Source organism: Mercenaria mercenaria, unplaced genomic scaffold, assembly GCF_021730395.1.
Source record: "Mercenaria mercenaria strain notata unplaced genomic scaffold, MADL_Memer_1 contig_605, whole genome shotgun sequence".
Taxonomy (NCBI): domain Eukaryota; kingdom Metazoa; phylum Mollusca; class Bivalvia; order Venerida; family Veneridae; genus Mercenaria; species Mercenaria mercenaria.
The window spans coordinates 27,122-53,309 of NW_026463488.1; the positions used below are offsets into that span (position 1 = coordinate 27,122).

The 26,188-nt window shown below is 34.3% G+C and overlaps 1 protein-coding gene across 1 annotated transcript; it reads left to right on the top strand.

Moving 5' to 3' along the window:
- The first annotated feature begins 12,106 nt into the window (after positions 1 to 12,106).
- LOC123550169 (transmembrane protein 143-like) lies at positions 12,107 to 25,422 on the top strand. The gene is made up of 5 exons (XM_053535958.1): positions 12,107 to 12,174; positions 16,479 to 16,638; positions 18,304 to 18,498; positions 19,580 to 20,201; positions 23,047 to 25,422. Exons 1-5 carry the CDS (start codon positions 12,107 to 12,109, stop codon positions 23,361 to 23,363), a joined length of 1,362 nt encoding a protein of 453 aa, XP_053391933.1. The 3' UTR covers positions 23,364 to 25,422.
- Positions 25,423 to 26,188: the final 766 nt, after the last annotated feature.

Below are 26,188 nucleotides of genomic sequence, written 5' to 3' on the forward strand. Positions count from 1 at the left end.
TAGCCCCCCTTTAAGGGAGTGGAAGGAAGTAAATAAAAGTAAGTAAAGTAAAAGTAAAGGTAAAAGTAAAAGTAAAAATGTAAAAGAAAAAAAAAAAAGAAAGAAAAATCAAGTCAATAAAGAAAAAATAAATAAATAAAAAAAGAAAATAAATTGTTGTTTATTGTGACGTGTGCAAAACAATTCATCTTAAAATAATTATTATACAACAGATAGCCCCCGGGCCCAAATGGACCAATAAGTCACCAAATCAAAAATCTTTATGAAAAGAGGCCGTAATATACAAAAACATAATACATGGTCTAGATAAATACAGTAAAAAGGATTCGATTCTAAAATCAGTGAAAACCTAGTGGTCAACCACCTTTAAAAACATAGATAAGACCAATGCTACAGCAATTCAAGCACTGAAATTAATATTCCTTTTGATTTGCATTATTAATAGCTTTAAAAAATAACCACTCTCGTTTTAACAATAATTGGTTCCTTCTGTAAGATATGCCTTAAAAAAATTATTGGACACCTTTCTTGGGGATTTTACGATCAAGTGTGCGAGTCTTTCCCCTCACCGTTAAGCAGTATGTTTTTTCGTGGGGTTTTTTTCAAAAATGCATGTCACTGTTAAAATGGCTTCCCCCTGTAAAAACATCTGAACTTATGTTACATTTTTTGTACTTGATTAGAAACTCGTTTAAGCTGTTGCACAAGCTGATGCATATACCAAAATGCACCAACAAAAAGCAGTATATAGAAAAAATGTAATTGGTAACAAGTTTATAAAATAGGGGTTCCCCGGGAAAGTGTTAAGGTCACTGATTTAAAATCACTTGCCCCTCACAATTGGTTTCGAGCCTCCCTTGGGGCGTAAAATTTATGTGAGGAAGCCACCATGTTGCTTACGGAAGGCGGTGGTTCCCTATTCCCCCGCCTGTGGTGAAAAAAATACCCTTGGGTTTAAACTGGGGTCTTCCCCCCCAGGAAAGCTGGAATGTAAAGCCCTAAACTGTGTCGGGTACGTTAAAAACCCAAAGAAAGAAAACCCATATTTGTTATCAATATAAAATGAGCATATTTTTCTGTTTCATATTTATAAAAACATAGCAGGCATTATAAATAAAAAAAGACTATGGACAAAAAAAATTCTCTTATTTAAAAGCCGTTTTAAACCCGCACATAAAAGCGATCGCTTTTAAACCAAAGTGAAGAAAACCTAAAGAAAATAGATGCATTCGCGCTGCAAATACTGAGCAATCATTCAGGTCATTTTTCATAAAGCCAAAAAACCCAATAAAATCCAAAGTTACAAGGAATGGAAAAAACATATTCATTACGATGACAAATTTTTCAAAATAATTAACTTTAATTGTTTGCGCAGCGCAAAAAATAAATTTTAAAAATTTGTGAAATTTAAATTTACAATACTTCATAAGCATAATTTTATGGCAAATATCAAAAATTTTTATTTCTGGTCCTTTGTGATCATTCACCAACAAACCATTCAGTATTTATAAAATTGAGTGGGACTTATTTTTTTTGGGTTCTTCTTTTTTCCAAAGGCCCACTTAAAGTTTTAAAATTATATCAAAGGAATTTTTACAAATTTTAAAAAAGATTTGACGGACTTTTTTTTCCCCCCCCAGAATGAAAAAAAAAAAATTCATTTTCATTAGAACACTACTTATGGCTGAAAAATTAATAAGACTTAAAAAAACCCAAAATTAAAAAATTTTCCCACATGATATCGAATCTTTACCGCTTATACGCCGGTGACACACTTTCTGTGAAGACTAATCGCCGTTAGGCGTCCCCGGCGCCAACAAGGTCCCGTAGAGTATAAACAAGTTGACAGAACATCAGCATGGGCACTACTCTTGACGAGAGCAAAAATTTATGTCGAAATACGACATGAAAAAAGGCAAGCGGTGAATATCAAAGCACTGCAATTTTTTGAATACTGGAGGTCCAATGTCATTTTGTTGGCCCCAAGAAAACTAACAAAAAAACCCACGAAAGCTGCTGTAGTCCTGGTAAGAAAATGACCACACAGGGGAACATTCTTTAATTTTGTCCGCTGATTGGTGGGTTGAAAACATTACCAATGATCGAAGTAAAGGAAATACGCAACAAGCTCTGAAAGTAAAGTCAAGGTTACTGTTTGAGCACCTGTTTGTTCTTAAATAGACAAAAAAACTCTTTGCTGCAAGAAGGGCATAAACAAAAAATGCACGCAACTAAATATGTGTGAAAATCCTCCCACCCCATGTTAAAAAGCTAAAGGCCTTGGGTTTCTGGCTCAGTGGTGCATGCCCGTTTGTTTTTCCGGTTCTACCTCACTTTCGCTCGGTTTACTTCGCTCTCTGCTTCCGTTTTCCGTTCTGCCATTGGTACACTAACAAAATATACCTTTAAAATTTTAATTTTTTTTAAAATATTTCCCCTCTAGGGAAACGTATAAAATTTCCTTTTTTTTTTTTAGATTTACTATATTTCCTTCTAATCTATATAGAATATTTTAAATAAATATTAAAAAACGGGAACCTATTGTGTCAACCCTTTGGGGAAAAACTTTTAAAACAATTTTCCCCGCGATCGCTGAAATGGACTGTTAACCAATAAAAAAGGGGACACATATATTTTAAAACCATAACTGCAAGACTGATGAACCATTTCAGCATCACGACAGTTTTGCGTTGATTTATATAGAATTATTTCGTTTTTTTTGTAGAACGGTTTGTTTTAAGTGTTTCTTCCTCAGTAAACCTCCCTAAAGGGAAACCGTTTGGGAACAAACATAAACTGCTGAAAAAGGTTGTTGAAAAGGGAAAAAACCATGTAAGAGGTTTTGTCTTTCGAAGTGTCGAAAATAGAATTACCTGTATTTTTCAGATACTTTTTTCTTTAAATTTCCCCTTTATTTACATGTTTAAAACAAGATCAACAAAAACTTTGTAACACAATTTATTGATATTGTCCAAAACAAAAACCTTTGTCAAACTTTTTCAGATAAACAACAAAAGCCCAAAAAAACATGTAAGCATTACCACAAGCTGCTTCTATAAGTTTTTTTTTCAGAATTCCAGTAACCTTTTAAAAGTTTATCCATTTCTTTTAAATAAAAAAAATCATCACCAATATGGATCATTGTATGATGTTTCAATGTCTAAATAAGGGTTTAAAAACCCGGAAAAATTTAAATAAATCAGCAAACCAGTAATAAATATTATGGATTATGGGTCTGTTTATTAAAACTTACAAATTTATTTATCAAAAAGAAGATCTAAATACCGCGCCATGAGAAAACCAACATGTGAATTGCGACCACAGGATCCAGCCCCACCGCGAAACCGCACATCGGGTCAGGATCCATCTGTTCGCTAACGGTTTCTCAAATTTGCAATAGGTTTGAAACAAACCAGGACCCTGCCCAGACTGCCGAAACGCAGGCGGTATGGATCCGCTGGTCGCAAATGCACATTTGGGTTTTCTAATGGCGCGGCTAAAATTGATTAGTTTGTACTGCAGCATTTCGAATCTATTTTTGGGCAAAACTATGTTTTTTGCTGCCCGTTTTGAAAAGGGTTGCCATTAATTTAAAATTTTGATTTACGTTTCCGTACGCCGAACCAGGCTTTTTTTTACGTTTTCCGGATAAATCCCGTTACGCCATACTTCCGGTTATCAAAGTGCAAAAACCCTTAACCAGACTCTCCCAACATCTAGCTGATTCAGGTTTGTAGAACTAGGATTTATTCCGCATGTTGAACGCATTGTAAATAAATAGCCCATATCAGCTAAACACGACTGGTTCTGCCTTGCGATCTTTTGTAGATCTTACGCAATTTTTCAAACTTTTCGCAAACAGAAATTTTACTAAAATGTAGTTTTAATGAAACTTCCACAGTCGATTAAATATATGGCCTATAATATGGTAAATAAAAGCAAGGCCCTTGCGTTTATTTTAGAATTTTTTGGCTATATTAAAGTCAACCGCCTTTTTCAAGCTAATTTTAGCATTATTTAATTATTTTAAAAGTGGATTTTTTAAATATCATATTTCACTTTTAGAAAGATAGAAACATGCCATTTAATAAATTTACTCACGGGTTGCCATTAATTCATAAATTGATTTACTTTCCGCACGCCGAATCCGGGCAAAAATCACTTTTTCCCGGAAAAATGCGTTCCCAGGGACTTCCGGTTTATAAAACTGCAGATACCTTAACCAAACTTACAAACTTTCCAGCTGATTCGGGATTGTTAGAGATACGAAGTTATTCCAATTTTGAACATGCATTAGCCCATATCATGCTAAACACGACGGGTTCTGCCTAGCGACCAGTGTAGATATACACCGAAACCTCAGTCTGATCAAGATCTGCACTGTCGCCATTCACTCGATTTTTTTGGAAGCCCCCCTTTTATCTTTTAAATGGTTTTTTAAAATTAAAGATGGCGATTTTCATTAAAAAATTTAGCGGGGAAAGGGATTAATTTGTATCATGGAGTCGGCGCACGAAGTAACCTAGGGAAACTAAGGAAAATGCTTTTTTATACTGTAACGCAGTCAAATGAATCAGAGGAAATAACCGTCAAAAAGGGCAGTGAATTCATGTTTTAAAATTTTGAAACTGTTTAGCAAACAGCTTCAAAAGAAAACCAATTTGGGCTTTGACATTCAGAGTTTGGTCACGCGTAAATTTACAAACATTATCACACACAATTTACCATACGGGGGGTTTAAATATGTAATTTTACCCATGTAGTTCCGAACCGGGGTTATTTGTAGATGCGGTTTTCGGCACTTTGTAGAAAATTTTTTTGGGAACCCAAAAATGAGTGTACTCATTTTAAACTGGAAATTATTATAATTTGGGTTTTTGTCCTGGGCATCCAAATCTCAAAAAAATAGAAAACTTGTAAAATCAAAAAATTTCTACATTTTTTTAAGGGGTACAGAAAATTGTGATGCGTTTGCGTTTTTTTTAAACAATTGCATTTTTAATTTTACAACACAACTAAAAAATCAAAACTCGAGGTTTGATTCCACGGGAAGGGGTGTTAAGCTATTAATCAAATTTGTAAGAACTAGTTTCGAAATCGAAAATTTAAGGACTAGTATAAAACAGTTAAAATTCAAGAATTTTTAAACGGGGGATTATCGCGCCTGAAAAAATTCAGAGGCTTTTCACGCCCTTTTAAATTTTTTCGAGTGAAAATTAACACACCCAATTTAAAACTGTTAAAACTTTTTTATTTAGTTTTATACTTTTTGTGAATTCATGTTTGTTTTTCGTTTAAACTGAAAAAATTTTCTATAGTTCTAGTTGTTGAATATAAATCAAGGAATACATATTACAATTTAAATTTTTGGGCATAAAATTGTCTAGTATACCCGAGTACACCTCACCAAAAGATTTTAGTTTAACTTTGAATCTACCAAATTTTTTTAAATTTTTAGATCATTGGTTGCCAATAAATTTCTCTATAAGTGCCGAAAACCGCATCTAAAAATAACAATGGTTTCGGAAAACATAGGAGACATTATAATTTAACGCCCCTGTATTTTTGCCCTAAGCTTTTTGCATCCTAGAGTTTCTTTACAATACATATTTTAAAAACTTTGGGGCTTTTTTTCCCGGTTTCCCAAAAAGTAGAGCTCTTAAACATTTAGTAACATATAAAATAAAAGAAACGAAAATTACATAGTCAAAGATTAAGAATAACATATTCAGTTGAAATTTATTAGAAATGCGAGTTTGTAAAATTATTGTCACCTCTCTTTTGCTTAGGTATGGCAATTAAATGCATTTCAAAGCTATATGTAGTTTTCAAACTTGCCCTTCGAGTCAGATAATTGAAATATCCCGGCATCTATCAACTAAAAAATATACTGAAATCAGAAGAAACCAAACTGATTGCGGAACGACCGCATAAAAGATTTCATTCAGAAAAAGAAATAAAATTCACTGGCTCGCATGAACATAAAAAATCTTCGAAAAAAAATTGAATGGGCGGCCAGACAATAACAGCAACAAGTTCAATAAACAGGTTTAAACACTTTTTATCTAAAAACAACCCGAATTTTATAATATGAAACCCCCCTGTGGTCGGTTTTTTTCAAATTTTTCTGGAAAATGAACAAAATATTTGATTTCAGAAACAATTCACTCCAGACTGAAAATCAGGACACCCTGGTCTAAACTTCTTTTTTTTCTTTTCGTGAACATTGTTCTGCAGAATCTGTAGTTTGATGTTATAATAATTTTACAGAAACAAACTTAAATGATAAATTAGTCACTTGGAAAAGGGGTGTAAAATACATGCAACGTTAACAAACCTACTACACTGGACAACGTTAAGACCTTTTATGGCTAGGTGATTGGCGCTCACACTCCCATACACCTGTGGTTTCGGAAAGAAAATCTGTTGATATAACTGCAACCCTGTTGAGACGTTTCTTAAAAATATATCCGAAAAACAACAACAAAAACTTAATAAAAAAATTGTTAGGAAAGAATATGCACCAAAAATTCACCCAAAGATTCCCCATTGAAGCAAAGTTTTTTTTCTTTTTTAGCCTCTAAAAGGGCTATTGTAAAAGTAGTTTCCTCTTAAAGTGTTTTGAAAAGCCCAGAGCTTGTTTTTAAATTAAAATAAATTAGGAATAAAAAAATCCCTAAAAGAATGAAAAAGGCAATATTGTTGAAAGCCCTGCTGAAATCATGTTGTAATATTGTTTCATCCCCTAAAATATAGTGACAAAAAATTTACATAGTTTGGGATTAGGTTCAAACATACACCCGTCTGGCATTTTTCTGATATCACATTTTCTTTTTAAAAAACACCATTGAAGGCTGTGAAACTCGATTTGAAAAAATTTTTCTAAATATAGTTTCTATTATAATTTAAAAGACATCCGTGCTGCATTTTTATATCTAAATTATACTGTACATTTCTTAAATATTAGTGAGAAAAAAAACACCTGTGTGGCCTTTCTCTTGTTTTTAAGCGAATGGAATCATTTTTGGAAATAAAGAGAATAAACGTTTTTTTAGAAATTTAAACTACTAAAATAATACTCGCAACTCTGTGCTTTTGAGTATTGGAAACGAACCTTTTACATAATGCAGGGAGTGGGAAAGACAACAAAAAAATTTTCTGGGGTTTTTTTTTTTTTTCATTTTCAATTTAATTTTGTTTTTACTTTTAAAGATTATTAGATTATAAAATTTTCATTCTTTTGTTTTACTAAATTCCTCGTTTTTTCTTCTATTCATTTTATAAAAGCATTGCATATTAATTGCGTACTAAGTACCGTTTGCTCTTAAAAGATAAACATTTGTGACTTAATTTTCTAGTGAATGCCGTCAAAGTAACATCGATTTAATAGCTTTTTGTCCTCTTCATATTGATGTTTCATTTATCCCCCTTTTTGATATTTATCCTGCCTGCCCTGTGGCAAATGGACCAATTTAAGGTAAAGTGTATTTGATTCCGGAGGGTGTTTTTTACAAACCCCAATTTCCATGTCAAAAATTACGGAATCATTTTTGTTGGCCCTTTTCCCTGCACTAGAAACTCTGCTTATTTGGTAGCCAAGGGGGTTTTATGTGACCTTTGCAAAAAGCCGATTGAAATCTTATTTTTTAAATAATAAAGGAAACAAAAAAATGTTAACGGTTATACCCCCTTTTGTCAAAATCGAGCATACCAAAACCCTAAAAAAAAAAGAACGTTTTTCATGAAAATTTACAACTATAGAACAAACCTATCACAAATAAAAATTTCTTTAATTTTCAAAGGTAATGCCTTGAATTCAGAACAAACTGCAAGACCGGAAATTCAACACTTTAAAAAATTTACCATTTCTAAAAGAAATTATACTTGTTCTGTGGTATTTTATAAATTTTCCCCAACTATTTTTATCATTCAAATTTTTTATTTTTTTTCCATTTTTGAAGTGGGGCAACTTTTTATGGGTCCTCTACCTTATTTAGAAATAAAGCGATGGTATGACGTAAATCTATGATTGAACACATTTTGTGTTTTTTGCACCTTATGACTCGGACGGAAATAACAGCCTTATTTGTGTTTCTTTTTGTCGGAAATTGGTCTAAATAGACAGCACAATCGCTTAAAGAACGTTACAAAAGGGCTGAATAAAACGATCATGATCGGGGTTCTAACTTTTAAATATAAGTTTTTTTGGCATTTACAGCAAAAAAAAATAACACTAGATTTTCACATAGCGTTTCAGTCACAGAAGCAGACGAATTGCTAAATAAAAGATCATTGTAATGCTTTAATAGCCATTGAATAATTCACATTAATGTTTTTTATATAAATTTCTTTAAAAAACTATTCCACCCCTGATTTTTTAAAACCCGACATATTAAACAAACCCTTTTAAAAATAAACATATTAAAATATTTTTGATTTATAAAGAAAGGTAAAAATAACTCGATTTGTTTTTAAAATTTACAAACCAAATGAAACGGGTTCCCAAAAAGGGTCGCGACCCAACGATACGAAAATGATTTACCAGTAAAAGAAGTTGTCACCCCGTTATGATTTACGTTTTTTTGGGGAAGGCTTCACTGCGAATATTCTATTTGTTTCTACACTTCTTTTTGGGTTTCACATAGTTCTGAAATTCTGTTTTGAAAAAAAACCCCTTAAATCTTTTGGATTTTTAATAAAATAATATATAATAAACGCGTATTAGTCAAGTGTACGCGTCGATTTCGAGAAAAAGTCCCCATCAGGTCAAGAGTCTATGGCCTATTTGAACCCGGGTAGTTCAATTGACCAATAAACAAGAACTAGGGCAATGAAACAAAATCGGGACACACGGTGTTTCCGTTTTTTTAAAAGGACTGAAAATCATTTGTCAAAATTTTTCATCATGGGAAAAGGGCTTTTATGGTTTTCAGAACTTTTCCTTTTTCAATGCAACACTTTCAAGAATTTGACACAACAATCTGCGATAAAAAATTTGGGAAGTGGACACTTTACAGCGACGATATCGCTCCAATCCCTGAGGATGATAAACGCCCAAATTCCGGGGGGGAGAAATCACTTCCCCAAAATTTTGCCTAGGGTGATCCCGCCAGTGGGCATCTCAAAAACAGGGATATGATATTTTTCTTTGTCTACCCCTTCTTTTTGCAGAATGTGTAGCCCAAAAATTCTGAGCAAAACTCTTTTCTTTCATCGACCAGCACTTCAGCGAGCGTGGCCCGTAGGGGGTTCCTTTTTTTTGAATTGCGAGAAAGATTTTCAGAAATCTATCATTTTATTATTAAGTTCATCATGAAAAAGCAGAGCACAAAACCCCGGTGACTTTACAAGGTCAGTTCACCTTGGGTCAAAGGTCAAATAATTTTTCCCCCCAAAAATTTTCCCTTTTATTTCATAAACTGCTTAAAGTTTTTATAAAACTAGCATCAGTTGTTTAAACTTACCCAAAAAATACTTTCAGAGTGCCACGACCCCGGGGAAAAGTCCAAAATCAGATCAACTTAGGGGGCAAAGACAAAAAAACTTTAAATTTTTTTTTTTCCAATTTTTTTTCAGAATTAGCATCAGTTTTTAAACTAGTTTACAAACATAGAATTGCATTTTGGTTTATTAAGGAGTTTTTTGTAGCTTTTTCATCTTCTGAAAAAATTTGCTTATTTTTTTTTATTTGTAATAAATACTGTTTGTAGGGAATTTCTTTTTCAAAAATTTTTAGATTGTCCCCCCGCACATTTTTTCACAGTAGGTTTATTTTTTAAATATAAATTTTTCTTACAATATTTACCCAATTAAACGGGAGACTATTGGGCTTGTCAGTGTCTCAATTATTTTTTGATTAAGCTGGGTTTTCAGTAACCACTTTGGGAATGGATTGACCCTTTACACACTTTCTTGTGATAATCCTAATTACATTAAACGCTTTAATTTTTTTGCTTTTTTTTTTTTTCAAAATTATGCCCCTTTTTCAAAATTTTTTTTTTTGTGCGGGGGTAAGTTTTTGTTTGAAGTGACCAGTACCCAAAAATTGGAATGGATTGAAACTTTTTAACTTGTTTTGTTGTGATGACTTCTGCAGTGCAAAGTTTTCCCAAAACCCGCCTTGCTTTTAAAAATTATGCCCCTTTTTTGACTTTTCATTTATTTATTGACAAGGGGTTTTGAATAGTCATTTTTTTCTTACCAGGAGTTTACGCTGGTTATTTAAATTTTGAAAAAGTTTATTTTTCAATGGGAAGCAAAAATGGGTTTTGAACTTGTAAAACCCCGGGATAATAACCTTTTTGTGCAAATTTCTATAGAGAACTTTTCCTCTTTCAATTTTGGGCGTACTTAAAAATTTTTAAAGGGGCTTACAAAAAAAATACTATGAATGGGAACAGAAAAAAAAAACTGATAACAGGGCGCAAAAACAAAAACACGGGCCAGCATTAGGGTTTAACAAACCCAGTAGATTAATGGTTTTTTACCCTTTTCCATCCCCAAACCCAAATACTGACCTTAAATCTGTTTTAAAATAAGGTATTTTTTTGATCTTGTTTTCTTCATGATCAAAAAATTATTAATCTATTTTAAAATTTTTCAAATCTGAAATCATTTTGTTCATCGTATGTTTTTTGAAAAATTTTGGTTAGGTTCATGTAAGAAAAAAATGCCCTTTGATAAATTTTTTATTTCTTCTTTCGTCCGTGCAGCCCCGAATTGATTGTACAGGGAAAAGCAAAATTTTGGTTAACCCTTGTTATACACCCAAAGGGATGTATTTCATGATGCGGGTCTATCGTCACCCTCCGTTAGCAATTTTGTTCACCTTTTTAAACTCTTAAACCCCTGAAGGGTTTCGAAGAAAATTACACAAAATTCACCCCATCGAGACGACTTGCGAGGCCCTTTTTGGATGGCTTGCTTCAAGGTCAAGGTTACACTAGGGGTCAAAGGTCAATGTCTTTGTTTCGGTCCACCGTAACTCAGAACTGCTTGAAGGATTTCAAAGAAACTTGGGCCCAAAGTTCACCACAGGAGACAACATTAGAATTTCAAGTTTCAGATGGCTCGCTTTAAGGGGCAAGGGCACAGGGCAAAAGGGCATACCTTTGGGCGTGTATTGCTCTGATTTCGTGCCTTGTAAATTTTTTAAAAGGGGGTTTTGTTGAACTTGTCACTAAAAAATAATTACCTACATAAAAAAAACCTTCTCTTAATAGTTTGCATAACCACAACTGTTTTCCCCCCCTATTTATGTATTTCATATACTGAGAAATTCTTTTTACCTTATTAAAAAAAATTATGGATCGATAAGCTGCTTTAACAAAAACCCCTTTAAAAAGTGACATTTAGTAACATGTTCACACAAAAAGTGTTTTTTTTTTAATTATTTTTTCAGTTTAATTTCCCCCCCAAAAATGGGGATATCAGGGGCGGGCCGCCTGTTTGAAATCTTCCAAGTTTGAGTACGGAAAAGGGGGCCCCCATTAAGGAGCCCCAATACTTTTTGTGAAGCGCCAAAACCCCATGTGCAGGGTACACAAAAAACAAGGAGAAATTTAAAAAAAGTGCTTTTTATTTAGACACTAAAAATGTTTGCATTCACCCCTCCCAAATTCTCTTGCTTCCCCGGGGTTAGGCTAAGTCAATTTTTTTTTGGTGCCCCCAAGCTGATTAGGGGAAATGGAGGATTTTCATCAATTTTATTTTTCATGCCTTTTAAAAAACAAAATTTAAAAAGTTAAAAATGCAGTGGAACAACTTTTAAAAAAGGGAAAAAAAAGTGGATTCAAAAAAAGTCGAGTTTTCTTTTTTCGGTAAAAACCCTTGACTACCATTCATTTTCTTGTTACACCATTAGCCTTGGGACTGACTATTGTTTTTAAACCAAATTCTGAAATTTAATAGTATTAGTTTTCCCATAAATAATTTTAATTTTTTTTTTGTTTTAATTTTAACCTATTATATCTATATAGGTGTAAAAGCAGTTTTTTTGTGTTTGAGGGCATCGATAACTTAGCAAAATTTTGTATTTTTAATTTTAGATCAACTAAAGCTTAATAAGCTGTGACACCACGTTTTGAAAAAAAACGGGGTTTACACGATGGTACCAGCAGCTTTACAGAAGAAAGATTGGCAAGCATGCTACCACCAGATGAGGATGACTACGATGTAAAAATTTTACAAGGCTTAGCACTTTTGGAAAAAAGCCTGATTGGTTTTTTTTTTATGTTGGCAGTTTGGGCAAAGGTCAAGGCCACAAGAGTAAAAGCTTTAAAAAGATTTATTAGAAAGTACACGTTCTTGCATTGCCCCCCAGGTAAATAATTTTGACCAACATGACAGGAAGGGGAGAGAATTTTTCCCGGGCCTACAGACATACATATAGGACACGCATCATTTTGCTTTTTTTAGGGTTTTGAGAGCCAAAGTGCCTGGGGGGGTCTTTCCCTTTTTGCATCGTCTGTCTGTCATCCTCCATCAGTACTTTCTTTAAATGACAACCTGTGAAATCCTTAGAGAAAAAGGGGAAAGCGGCCGAGTCACCCGAAAATTTCTTGGGTGGTTCTTGTCCAAAATAGTTTACTTGGTTGCATATGGGGGCCCCCAGAGCTAAGAAAAGGGAAATATTTTGACGCATCTCCTCCTAACTACGCTCGCATTTTTAAAAATAAAAATTTTAAAATGTTCCTAAAATTTACCCCCACCAAGTTATTCAAATATTTGTTAGAAAAAAAAAAAAGGGGACCCGAACACGCACATTCTCGATGTTTTAAATAGCGCAAATTTTAGAAATTTTCTAGTCAGGATGCGGGGCCCGATTTTTAAAAAAATTTACACAGAGAACCTTTGGGTGGGGGGGTTTGAATTATTCAATAAAAAAAAAAAATCAGATATATAATAATGGGTTTATCTTTTTGAAAACTTGAATTTAAAAAAAGAAATTTTTCATTAAAAGGGCCAAAAAAGCCAATTAGCAAAAAATCCTCACAGATATTTCGTAGCCCATTTATTTGGGGTCAAGTTTTTACAACACCATTTTGAGGGTACTACTTAGTACAGGGAAAAAATAATGAATGTAACCTTATTTCCGGCATTAAAAAATGGTACTATTTAGTACAGGAAAGAGATAATGAAGGGAAATCTTATTTCCGCCAGCATTAAAAAAAAGGGTACTCTTAGTACGGGAAAAAGATAAAAAGGGAAACTTATTTCCGCCCGCATTAAAAAAAGGTACTACTTTGTAAGGGGAAAAGGGTAAGAAGGGAAATCTTATTTCCGCCCCGCATTAAAAAAACCCAAGGGTGTGACATAGTGACTGTTGCAGGTGATTTCAATCCCTAGCATCTACTAATTTTTTAGATTTTCCCAAATTTCCAATGCCCGCCTCTGAAAAACACGCAAGATATTATATTTGTAAACTTGACATGATTGGATTTTGGAAAGTTTGAAAAAAGTCATAGAGGACCCGTTTTTTTGAAAAAATTTAAATGGGGCTAACTGACACATTTGGCGGGAAAAAAAATCTCAAAAAACCATAAAAAAAGGGAATTTCTCCAAAAGACAGTGGGACAAAATTTTTGCATTAGGGTTTTTTCAAGATATTCTTTTAAAAAAAAAACCAAAAAAAAAGGCAAAAGAAGGGAACCGTTGCAACGATTTTGAAAAACCAGTTTCGGGGGCTAAGGAATCGCTTTTTCCCTCCATCATTCCCCTCATTCCGTCTGTCCGTCCGCAATTTTGTGTCGGGCCATACCGTCATTCATAAGGGGTTTTAAAATTTTTCCTGGCCATATGTTCCCATGATGAGACGACATGTCGTGCGCAAAACCCAGAACCTATTAAAGGTCAAGGTCACACTTGAGACAAAGGGGCAAATTCGAATGACTTCCGGGGTTTCTTCTTTATGCTGGGACATTTTGATGAACTTTGGACAAAAATTTTACCACCATGGGCAATATTTTTTTTAGAATTACCCCCTTTGTTGTTACTATAAATAGTTTTTTTATAACCCTTTAGCTCATCTGATTTTTGATTTTTTTGCACACTTGAGCGGTTGTCGGCGTCGGCGTCGGCGTCTGCGTCGGCGTTGCCTGGTTAAGTTTTATGTTTAGGTCAGCTTTTCTCCTAAACTATCAAAGCTATTGCTTTGAAACTTGGAATACTTGTTCACCATCATAAGCTGACCCTGTATAGCAAGAAACATAACTCCATCTTGCTTTTTGCAAGATTTATGGCCCCTTTTGTACTTAGAAAATATCAGATTTCTTGGTTAAGTTTTATGTTTAGGTCAGCTTTTATCCTAAACTATCAAAGCTATTGCTTTAAAACTTGCAGCACTTGTTCACCATCATAAGTTGACCCTGTACAGCAAGAAACATAACTCCATCCTGCTTTTTGCAAGATTTATGGCCCCTTTTGGACTTAGAAAATATCAGATTTCTTGGTTAAGTTTTATGTTTAGGTCAACTTTTTCTCTTAAACTATCAAAGCTATTGCTTTGAAACTTGCAACACTTGTTCACCATCATAAGCTGACCCTGTACAGCAAGCAGCGTAACTCCATCCTGATTTTTGCAATAATTATTGCCCCTTTTGGACTTAGAAAATCATTTTCTTGGTTGAGTATTATGTTTAAGTCAACTTTTCTCATAAACTATCAAAGCTATTGCTTTAAAACTTTCAACAGTTTTTCACCATCATAAGTGGACACTGTACATCAAAAAACATAACTCTATCCTGCTTTTTGCAAGAATGATGGCCCTTTTTAGACTTAGAAAATCATGGGTAGGACAATATTTCTATCACACAAAAAAAATCAGATGAGCGTCAGCACCCGCAAGGCGGTGCTCTTGTTATTACTGGCTGTAGGGAAAAATTGAGACCACTTTTCTGTTGTACAACATGCATGTTACATCCAATTTTTAGGTGTATTTTGACCTATCTCTACCTGGTAAAGAGTTTCTTGTGGACTTATATTATATAGATTTTTATGCCCCTGGCATCTACTGATGCGGGAGGCATATAGTGATCGTCCTGTCCGTCCGTCCATCCGTTCGTTCGTTCGTCCGTCCGTACGTACGTACGAGGTTAACCAAATGGGACCGTTTAGTCTAGCATCAATACCCCTTACTAGAATGACCTGATACTAATGCAGATGTAACCTGTGACCATTCCTTATCTTCAGACATCACCTGACCTCAGTTTGACCTTGACCTTGACCTCATTTTGGACTTAGGTTGCTTTATATGGGCCATCTCTTGGTTAACCGAATGGGACAGTTTCGTCTAGCATCAATACCCCTTACTAGAATGACTTGATATTAATGCAGATGTAACCTGTGACCATTCATCATCTTCAGACATCACCTGACCTCAGTTTGACCTTGACCTTGACCTCATTTTGGACTTAGGTTGCTTTATATGGGCCATCTCTTGGTTAACCAAATGGGACCGTTTCGTCTAGCATCAATACCCCTTACTAGAATGACTTGATACTAATGCAGATGTAACCTGTGACCATTCCTCATCTTCAAACATCACCTGACCTCAGTTTGACCTTGACCTTGTTTTGGACTTGGTTGCTTTGTATCGACAAGGATGTCACCGGGGGCATCAAGGGTTATTGAACGCAGCTCTTTGTTTTTTTTTGTTTTTTTAGGATTAATTTCCCTTTGTTGTTACTATAAATAACTGATATGATAACTTTTTTATAATCGGCCAAAAAATTCCATTATGCGAATTTTAATCCAAGTGTTTTGTTATAACATATTGTGTGTATAGTACAATATTGTTTATACATCATTGACAGATATCAGTTCATTATGTTAAACTGCAGTAGAGAGAAAATTAGGTGCCTTCCAGTAGAGGACTTTGTATTGCATGGCAATACTTCATTCACTTGTTCATATGAGGAAGTTGACAGTTACTTTCAGAGGGCATTAAAGTACTTGAATGTACAGAATCCAGAACTACTGTTTAGGTTAGCTGCCAATCATTATATAACAGAAATACTATTGAAAAACTCTAAAACAAATTTTGATACGCAACGAATTACGTGGTTTCTGAAACAACCTTTAAAACACAATCCAAGCTAACAAATATGTTGAAATGTTAACTTTATGAATACTTTAACTGAATGTTATCTATAAATCAGTTTTTGCTGTCAAATATCACTTACCTCCGGAACGTACAAATCACTTCCAGAAAATGAAGCCACGCAGCTGGCATTCAGCATGCCAGTGGTTCTACCTAGGTGATGAAATAATGCACAGAGGGGCACCTTCCTCCACCATCAGGATCTAGAAAGTCGACATATAACCTATAATTGTGTCAGTGTGATATTAAACCCCACAAGAACAAAAATAAAGTCATCCATGCTGGAGTGGGCTCTGTCTCTCTGTACCTAACTTGTGTTATTAGCATCAGTGGCATGATGTATCTGTAGAGACTGAAATAGAACGTGTTTTCTTTGCAGGGAAAGATTTATTCCTATAACACGTAGGTCAATAATTCGCCATCTCATGCAGAAGAAAGATTTTCTCACACGAGAAGAGCTGAAAGTTTATGAAGATTTCGCACTTGCCTTAGATACAGCAATTGTCAATAAATACCATGGTGTTCTTCAAGAGCTTAAGGTACTTTATCCTTGTTTTAGACTGTTTGGAGAGAAATAGGGATACTGAAAAATGAAGTTGATTGTCATGTTTTTAGCTCACCTGAGCACGAAGTGCTTAAAGGTGAGCTTTTGTGATCACCCTGTGTCCGTCGTCGTCAGTCGTCTGTCCGTCAGTCGTCTGTCCATCGTTGTCAACAATTTGACTGTTAACACTCTAGAGGTCACAATTTTGGCCCAATCTTAATGAAACTTGGTCAGAATGTTACTCACAATTAAGTCTTAGACAAGTTCGATTTTTGGTCATCTGGGATAAAAAACTAGGTCACCAGGTCAAATCAAAGGAAAAGCTTGTTAACACTCTAGAGGGCACAATTTTGGCCCAATCTTACTGAAATTTGGTCAGAATGTTACCCTCAATAAAATCTTGGACGAGTTTGATATTGGGTAATATGGGGTCAGAAACTAGGTCACCAGGTCAAATCAAAGGAAAAGCCTCTTAACACTGTAGAGGCCACATTTATGACTGTATCTTCATGAATATTGGTCAGAATGTTTATCTTGATGGTCTCAAGGTCCAGTTTGAATCTGTGTCATGTAGGATCAAAAACTAGGTCACCAGGTCAAATCAAAGGAAAAGCTAGTTAAAACTGTAGAGGCCACATTTATGACCATATCTTAATGAAACTTGGTCAGAATGTTAATCTTGATGATCTGTAGGTCAAGTTTTAATCTGGGTCAGGTGAGGTCAAAAACTAGGTTACTAGGTCAAATCAAAGGAAAAGCTTGTTAACACTCTAGAGGCCACATTTATAACTTTATCTTCATGAAACTTAGTCAAAATGTTAATCTTGATGATCTTTAGGTCAGTTTCAAATCTGGGTCATGTGGGGTCAAAAACTAGGTCACCGGGTCAAATCAGAGGAAAAGCTAGTTAACACTTTAGAGACGACATTTATGACCGTATCTTAATAAAACTTGGTCAGAATGTTAATTTTGATGATCTTTAGGTCAATAGGTCAGGTGAGTGATACAGGGCCTTCATGGCCCTCTTATTTACTTGTTTCTTGTTAAAAAAAAATGAATTGTTATGAACTTTGTCTTTGTTCTTTGTAACTCTTTCTGACTATTTACATTCCCGTAACTATGTGACTTTCAAAATTTGAAATATAACTACTTGTGAAAGATCTTTTAAGATGTTTTCTTGCAGCATTTACTTTTAGTATTTATGAATTTTTAGCAACCATACTTTGATAATGTCTGTTGGTTTATTGGCCTGATCTGTAGTTGGAGAAAGCTTTTGCCTACATTGGTCAAACTTTATAAGATGACTGCCTGTAGTCAGTAGATGACCCCAGTTTTGGATGTCAGTCAAAGGTCAAAGGCACAGTGACTTCTGTACAAAAATTATTTTAGGATATGGTTTGAAAATGCTTAGGCCTATGGACATCATACGTTTTAGCATAGGTTGTCTATGGCCAGTAGATGACCAATTTTGTATTTTCGGGTCATTAGAATAAAGGTCAAGGTCACAGCTTACAAGAGACTGAAAATTACTAAACAGCATAATGTCTGAAAGGCCATCTTTGGGGGATGTGTGTTTTACAAAACTATGCCACTATATATATTCAAAATATGAAGTTGTATTATATGAAAAATAGTTACTTGTTTTCTTTAAATATCATAGAATCTTTTTGACCCTATCAACCCAGACAAAGACACAATAGAAACCCGAAAATGGAACCCAAGGGAACGTCAGGACAATGAATTCTGGTTGCTACAGCGACTGGAAGATATTATGGAGAAGGCCAATTTTCATGAACTTCCAGAGGATGTAGTCAACAAAGCATTAGAGGAACATGAGGTTTCGGATGGTGTCAGGGTACGTATTATTGTTTACTTTCAGTTTTAAGAATAGAATTGAAATCTCCCTCAAGTACCTTGTATTGTTAATCAGTTTGATATCTCAGCTAAAAAGAGAAAAAGTTTAGTGAATAAAGACAGCTTTACACATTTTACCTATGAACTTGATAAAATAGAAAGTTGTAATTTCAGTGTGTGATGTTGGAATTTCAGCGTGTGTATACATACCAGGAGGATTTCATTTTTTCAGTTTTGCATATGATGTGTCAGAATTAAGAGCATTATGATTTTTTCATACGTTTTAGCTAAACACATTCAAGATATACTTGTTATCTCTAAATCTTAAGAGGATTTCATTTTTTCATTTTTGCATTTGATGTGTCAGAATTCAGAGCAAAATGATTTTTGGTTGCAGGTTTATCCCGCTACTAAAGTTAAAGTGTATTTCTGACAATCATAACATCTTTATTTGATTCCAAATCACATCCAAAGGATGTTCATGTGCTACACAAAATAGTCCCATTCATGAACAATGCGGATGAATTATCAATGAACAAGCAGTTCTTATTCAACCTGTATCCACTAGCACTGACTATTTAGATTATATAAGATCTATCTATGATAAGGTATTCCAGCCCATGGTTACATCACAAGCTGGGTCAGGCAGAGTTCATCTTAGATATGAGGCACATTAAATTTGTATTTGTTTCTCATTCATGTATATTCATAGACTGGCATTTAAACAGAAAATAAATCTACCAAAAAACCCGCAACCATCAGACATTTCAAGGCTTTGATTCATACATTTTAGCTTAACATATTCAAAATATACTCGGTGTCTCTAAATCTTAAGTCTTAAACCAAAATCTTAAGTCTTAAACCTGTAGTTTTATGTTAGAGAGCAACTTGATTAAATTTATATGACAAGTCTTAGCACACCCTTATTATTATGTGTAGAGATTTATTACATGTACATGTAACATAAGCAATTCTGTGAAGAGAAAAAAGTCGAGTGAAAGTAAATGTTTTTAGAATTGAGAAATTAAACAAATGTGAATTCTTCTATTTATGCTCAAAACTAATGAAGAAGACTTTTGCAGGTATCAGTTGACAAGAACAAGTACGATATATTGAAATTTTGGGCTTTAGGACGCGAGAAGATTACAGTAAGCTTACCTTGGTATAAAGCCTTGTTCACGAAGAAAGAAAACATGCCAAAACCAAAGTTGTACTACAAACGTGTTGTGATTGCATTAAGATTTAAACGAGACCAAAAACTCATGCTTAAGTCTTTCAAGGAAATTCCTGTGAATGCTTTGGAAATGATGCTTCCAGATGGGAAAATCAAAATCAGTAAAATGGACAAAGGTATAATCGCAACTTCCGTTAGTATTGCCGTGATGGGCATTGTAGCGAAGATAGTAACACTCTTGGCATCCATGAATGTTGATTGGATGCTTATACTGAGTGGGGTGACTGGGTTAGCGGCTGTGCAGAGCTGGACAATATACAAAAACAAAAGGAATAGATATCTGGCAGATTTATCAAGGCTTTTGTACTTCAAGAATGTGGCCAATAATCGTGGTTTGTTGGCATTGCTTGTAGACAGGGCAGAAGATGAGTCCTTCAAGGAGGCTTTATTGGTGTACACATTTCTACTTGCTAACAGGCCGAGTACGATGTATGACAAGAGAAGTATTGAAATGTCACCTGCTGAGTTAGGTACGTATTCTTCTGTAGTATATGAAAGAAACTTATTAAGTAAAACCCTGTTGTCCTGGTCTTTGAATTGATTTTGAAGAAAATGACCACTTAACATTAGAATTACACAGTGCACAGAGATTTGAATGGATAATTACTCAGAAATGTCAAGCACAGTTGACAAAGTGGTTTAATTTGAGTGAAAGTTCTGCATTTTAATTATAATGTAAATTGTAATCTCTTATCTTAAAATAATAGAAAGAAACTTAACTAGAAATTGCTTTTGTAAAAAAGCACGTCTCCCCCAATGCAAAGTCCTATAGGCAAGAAGTCAATAGGGGTCAGGAGCAAAGGTCAAAGAGACACTATGGTTGGCTGCAATAGGGATCATCTACTTGGCATGTCCAGTCATCCCGCTAAATTTCAACACTATTGGCCTAGTAGTTCTCAAGTCACTGTTCAGGCTCCTGTGACCTTGACCTTTGATCAAGTGACCTCAAAATAAATAGGGGTCATCTACTCTGCATGTCCAATCATCCTATTAAGTTTCAACATTCTAGGGCAAGCGGTTCTCAAGTTATTCTCCAGAAATGATTTTACATGACCAGGTCCCTGTGACCTTGACCTTTAACAGACTGACCCCAAAATCAATAGGGATCATCTACTCTGCATGTTCAATCATCCTATGAAGTTTCAACATTCTGGGTAAAGTGGTTCTCAAGTTATTGATCGGAAATTGTTTTCCATGTTCAGGCTCCTGTGACCTTGACCTTTAACAGAGTGACCCCAAAATCGACAGGGGTCATCTACTCTGCATGTTCAATCATCCTATTAAGTTTCAACATTCTGGATCAAGAGGTTCTGAAATTATTGATCGGAAATGGTTATCAATGTTCAGGCCCCTGTGACCTTGACTTTTAACGGAGTGGCCCCAAAAACAATACGGGTCATTTATTCTGCATGAACAATCACCCTATGAAGTTTCAACATTCTGGGTCGAGTGGTTCTCAAGTTACTGACCGGAAATGGTTTTCAATGTTCTTGCCCCTGTGACCTTGACCTTTAACAAAGTGACTCCAAAATCAATAGGGGCCATCTACTTTGCATGTACAATCATCCTATGAAGTTTCAACATTCTGGGTCAAGTGGTACTCAAGTTATTGATCGGAATTGGTTTTCAATGTTCAGGCCACTGTGACCTTGACCTTTGACGGAGTGACCCCAAAATCAATAGAGGTCATCTACTCTTCATGATCAATCATCCTATGAAGTTTCAACATTCTGGGTCAAGTGGTTCTCTAGTTATTGATCGGAAATGGTTTTCAATGTTCGGCCCCCTGTGACCTTGACCTTTGACGGAGTGACCCCAAAATCAATAGGGGTTATCTACTCTTCATGACCAATCATCCTGTTAAGTTCCAACATTCTGGGTCAAGTAGTTCTCTAGTTATTGATCGGAAATTGTTTTCAATGTTCAGGCCCCTGTGACCTTGACCTTTGACGGAGTGACCCCAAAAACAATAGGGGTCGTCTACTCCAGCAGCCCTACAACCCTATGAAGTTTGAAGGTTCTAGGTCAAATGGTTCTCCAGTTATTGCTCGGAAATGAAGTGTGACGTACAGACGGACGGGTGGACGGACAGGGCAAAAAACAATATGTCTCCCCCAGAGTGGGGGAGACATAATTATGCAAACACTGGTTTTATCAGAATTGTTATTCATAATGAGAAACTTTATTATGAAGATAGAAGCATTTTATTTATATAATTTGCAGCAAGGTATTAATGCGTGAAACATTGATGTAAATTGATACATATTATTTTGGTCTGGTATACAGTACTCATAATGTAGGATACAGTGGTGCTGTAGTATTAGTATTAAAGAAACTACTCATAATTTTCATATCAACACGCTTGAATAAGTCCACACTTAATGGTCAAAGGTCATGTATCTTCATTTTGTGTCTGTATTAATGGAAGGATTTTCATAAAGCTACCATCAATTGTTTACATCAACAAGAGGCATATTAAGTCATGACCAAGGCCAGTAGGTCCATGGTCAAGGTCACATTGAAGTCTCAGAGCAAATAGTAAATGTTGTAGCATCTGCTGTATACTGTCCAAACAATTTGGAAGATTTGCGTAAAACTAGCACCAGTTTACTTCATCTAGACATGAGCAAAATGCTTGCTTTTCCTGTATCAAAGTTGCATAGGGATTATTTAATTACCTTTAGTAATTTCTCTTGTTTTATAAAGGATATTTCGTTTAATAGTGTCTCTTCATATTGAATTTATTGAACAAGTTGAATAAAATAATAAAATGCGAGGCTCTGCTGAGCATTATATCAATTTTATTCAACGAGTTTAATAAATTCAGTGTGGATGTAATATTCTTTTTATCACATGTAAGCTTTCCTGTGTAGACATCAAGATTTCTTCTTTTTTTTATGCCCCCGAAGGGAGGCATATTAGTTTTCAACTGTCCATCCGTTCGTTAGTCCATTTGTTCGTTCATCCCAACCTTAACTTTTTGCCTGAAGGCACTTTACTCGCGAACCACTGCACCCAGGACCTTCAAACTTCACGTGCTGATAGTATTTATTGAGTACACAACCCCTACTGACTTTGGGGTCACCAGGTCAAAGGTCAAGGGCACCAGATCAAAGGTCAAGGCGCTGCAGGGGCCTTTGTCACCATTAATGACAGCTCTTGTTGAACCTTAAAATAACGTCAAGGCTTTTTTACACTCACAAATTATCAAATTTATATAATGGCTTTATTTCACTCTTGCGACGTCAAAGTTGTGATAAAAATGTTTCAAGTTTGTAATTATATTCACTGTTTGATAAGAAGATTTTATTTAAGGTGGGCTTACTGCTGTTCAATTGGAAGGAAGGATAGAGAAGTGGGTTTATCAAGTGACTGGCACAGAGGTGGAAGTAGAGTCACTGGAAGCTATAAATCTACTCAAGAAGTTCGGAATTCTGTGTGAAATTGACAATAAGTTGCACGTGCTTCCACTGATGGCAGCATTGCACAATCTTCCTCAGCAACCGCAGTCAGTGGTTGCTAGGACAACAGAATCGGACATATTTGAGGGTTACGATAGAGACGTTTTCATGGAAACTGAAGAGCAGTATCAGGAGGAAGAAAAGGTTCAAAAGAGAATAGGATGGTTTTGAAAGTTGTGAAAGATAATTAATAGAAAATAAAGATAAATTTTACACCAAATCAGGTCTAACAGAATATGCATCATGTCATTTGGTATACATGCTGCTGGCAAAAAATAGTGTGATATAAATGGACAGAAACAGGTGTGTAGAGGACATGCCTGAAACTAGTTTGAATGTAGGAGCAGCCATTATGCAGTGCACACTTTGAAAATGTTTATAAATTACCTATTCTACAGAAAATGCTTCCATTTCAACTATATATTACATCATAAAAAAAAATTGTTTTACAGATATATTAAGTAGATTTTATTTGCAGATGTAAATGTTTGAACTTCCTGTGGATATAAGATGTCCTCAGTTTTGTGTAAGTCTCAAAATGCTAAATTACTTTCCCAAGCATTGCCCTGTCTTTAAGATTTTTCTTGTGGTACATATTTTTTAAAAGTTTATATAACATTTCATTTTAGTTATCTTTAAGTGTATTTGCAGTAAATTTGATTAATTGTGTTTAATCTTTTAACTGTTAGATTGATGTCTTGCAAACTGATATTTAGGAGTTACTAACTACAGTTGAATGTGCCCACACAGTTGAAACAGATGTCTAAAATGCTAAAAATACAAGACTTCCAGTTCAGCTTCAACTCTTAGAAAGAGCTATAATAATAAAAAATAAATGTGTCTGACAGCACAGTTACGAAATTAGGACGACTGGCATGTGGATGAGATATAATTGTTTGCAATATTTATTCTCCATTAAAGGCACATGTCTCTAGATTTATGTCATTATTTTTGAAATTTAAATTGGTGATTTCAATATTTAGTAATTGTAAATAAAGCAAAATTAAAGTGGTTCTGTGTTAATGGTTTGTTATATCATACTTCTGAAATATTTGCTACTTAAATTGTATTGATTTATGATATTACATAGAGGATATTACATGAGTGTCTTTTCATATTGAACATATTAAACAAGTTGAATAAAATAATAAAATGTGAGGCTCTGAGGAGGCTCTGTCTAGCATTTTATCAATTTTAATCCAATGTTGAAAGTCACAAATGTAATATTATTTTTATCACATGTTACCTTTTCCTGACGAAAAAAAACAAACTTTCTTTTTCTTTTAACCATTATAAACAAGTCAATTTGACCAATGTCTCCTACACTATAAATGACGTCAACATCAAAGCTTTATTACATTAGTGTATTATCAATTTTATGTAATGGGTTTATTATACTCCTGCAAATGTCAAGCATGTGATAAATATATTTAACAGACACTGTTGTTGAATTTTTAGCCATATTCCTCCAGCTACCCAGAACAGTGTTCTAAGAAGTAAAGAGTAATCTTGTAATTGTTGTTAAATGAATAAAAATAGTACACTGTTCTGCTCTGTTACACTGCACTATTATGGGGATGATGCATAGTTGATAGGATCCAAGGTCATTAATATTTACCTTGTGTCTTGTGTTTGCCACAGCTTTTATTTGGAACAGTCGGCACATAATCTAAACATGCTTGAACACTACCCTTTCAGAGTGTGTGCAGAGTGTCTTTATTATCAAAGGACATTTTGTTCTTAATATTTATGTTTTGAAAGACCTTGAACTGAGAACTATGAGTATGTATGTGTCTTTATTATCAAAGGACATTTTGTTCTTAATATTAATGTTTTGAAAGACCTTGAACTGAGAACTATGAGTATGTATGTGTCTTTATTATCAAAGGACATTTTGTTCTTAATATGTATGTATGTTTCTTTATTATCAAAGGACATTTTGTTCTTAATATGTATGTATGTTTCTTTATTATCAAAGGACATTTTGTTCTTAATATGTATGTTTTGAAAGACCTTGAACAGAGAACTATGAGTATGTATGTGTCTTTATTATCAAAGGACATTTTGTTCTTAATATGTATGTTTTGAAAGACCTTGAACAGAGAACTATGAGTATGTATGTGTCTTTATTATCAAAGGACATTTTGTTCTTAATATTTATGTTTTGAAAGTGCTAAATTTGACTTGTATTCTAAATTGTTATTTATATTAATAAAATACATGAACTATTTGTTTTTGCTTTCATTTTGTTTTAATCTAGCTGCATATAATGGAAATTTATTACATGTCGATTTGCTGTGGTTTATTGAAATATAAAGGTAGATGATGTACAAGTTATATGAAAATTTCACTGTTTACCATACTGTATATAATTTTCACTGAGTACGAAACTACACCTAGTATGGAAGAAAAATAATAATAAATAATTGGAAGTTCTTAGCAAAAATATACACCAGTGGTGTCATAGATGTACAGTATATCATCGAGGACAAAATGTATGCTCTATGCACAAAAATGTCAAAGAAATCTATGGATCTCAAAGACCTATTTAAAGTTTTTCAGTATAAACATTTTGATGTGATGACATTGTGAGTGACATTGTGCATGTAGAAATTGGTCAAATCCATTGATGTGTAAAAAGAACTTTTTCATCTTATTTTAAATGTTGCACACTTGAAAATACTGCAACTGGTATTCACTTTCTAAAAGATATTTTGTTCTTACACTGAAACAAACAAATATCTTATATATGGCAGTTCTTTGGTAAATATACTTAACGAAACTCGTATCCTTGTCAGTATCTTTCATTTTACCTTTAGTACTTTTTCAATTTCATACGTTGAAAAAAGAAAAGAAAAAAAACGCAAGTGTTGCAATGACATCGTTTAATTTATTCTAAGACTCGACCTAATTTGAAAAATTGCTGAAATACACATATATGTCTGCAAGAAACAAACAAGAGGGTCATAATGACCTTGAATCGCTCTCCTGAGTAA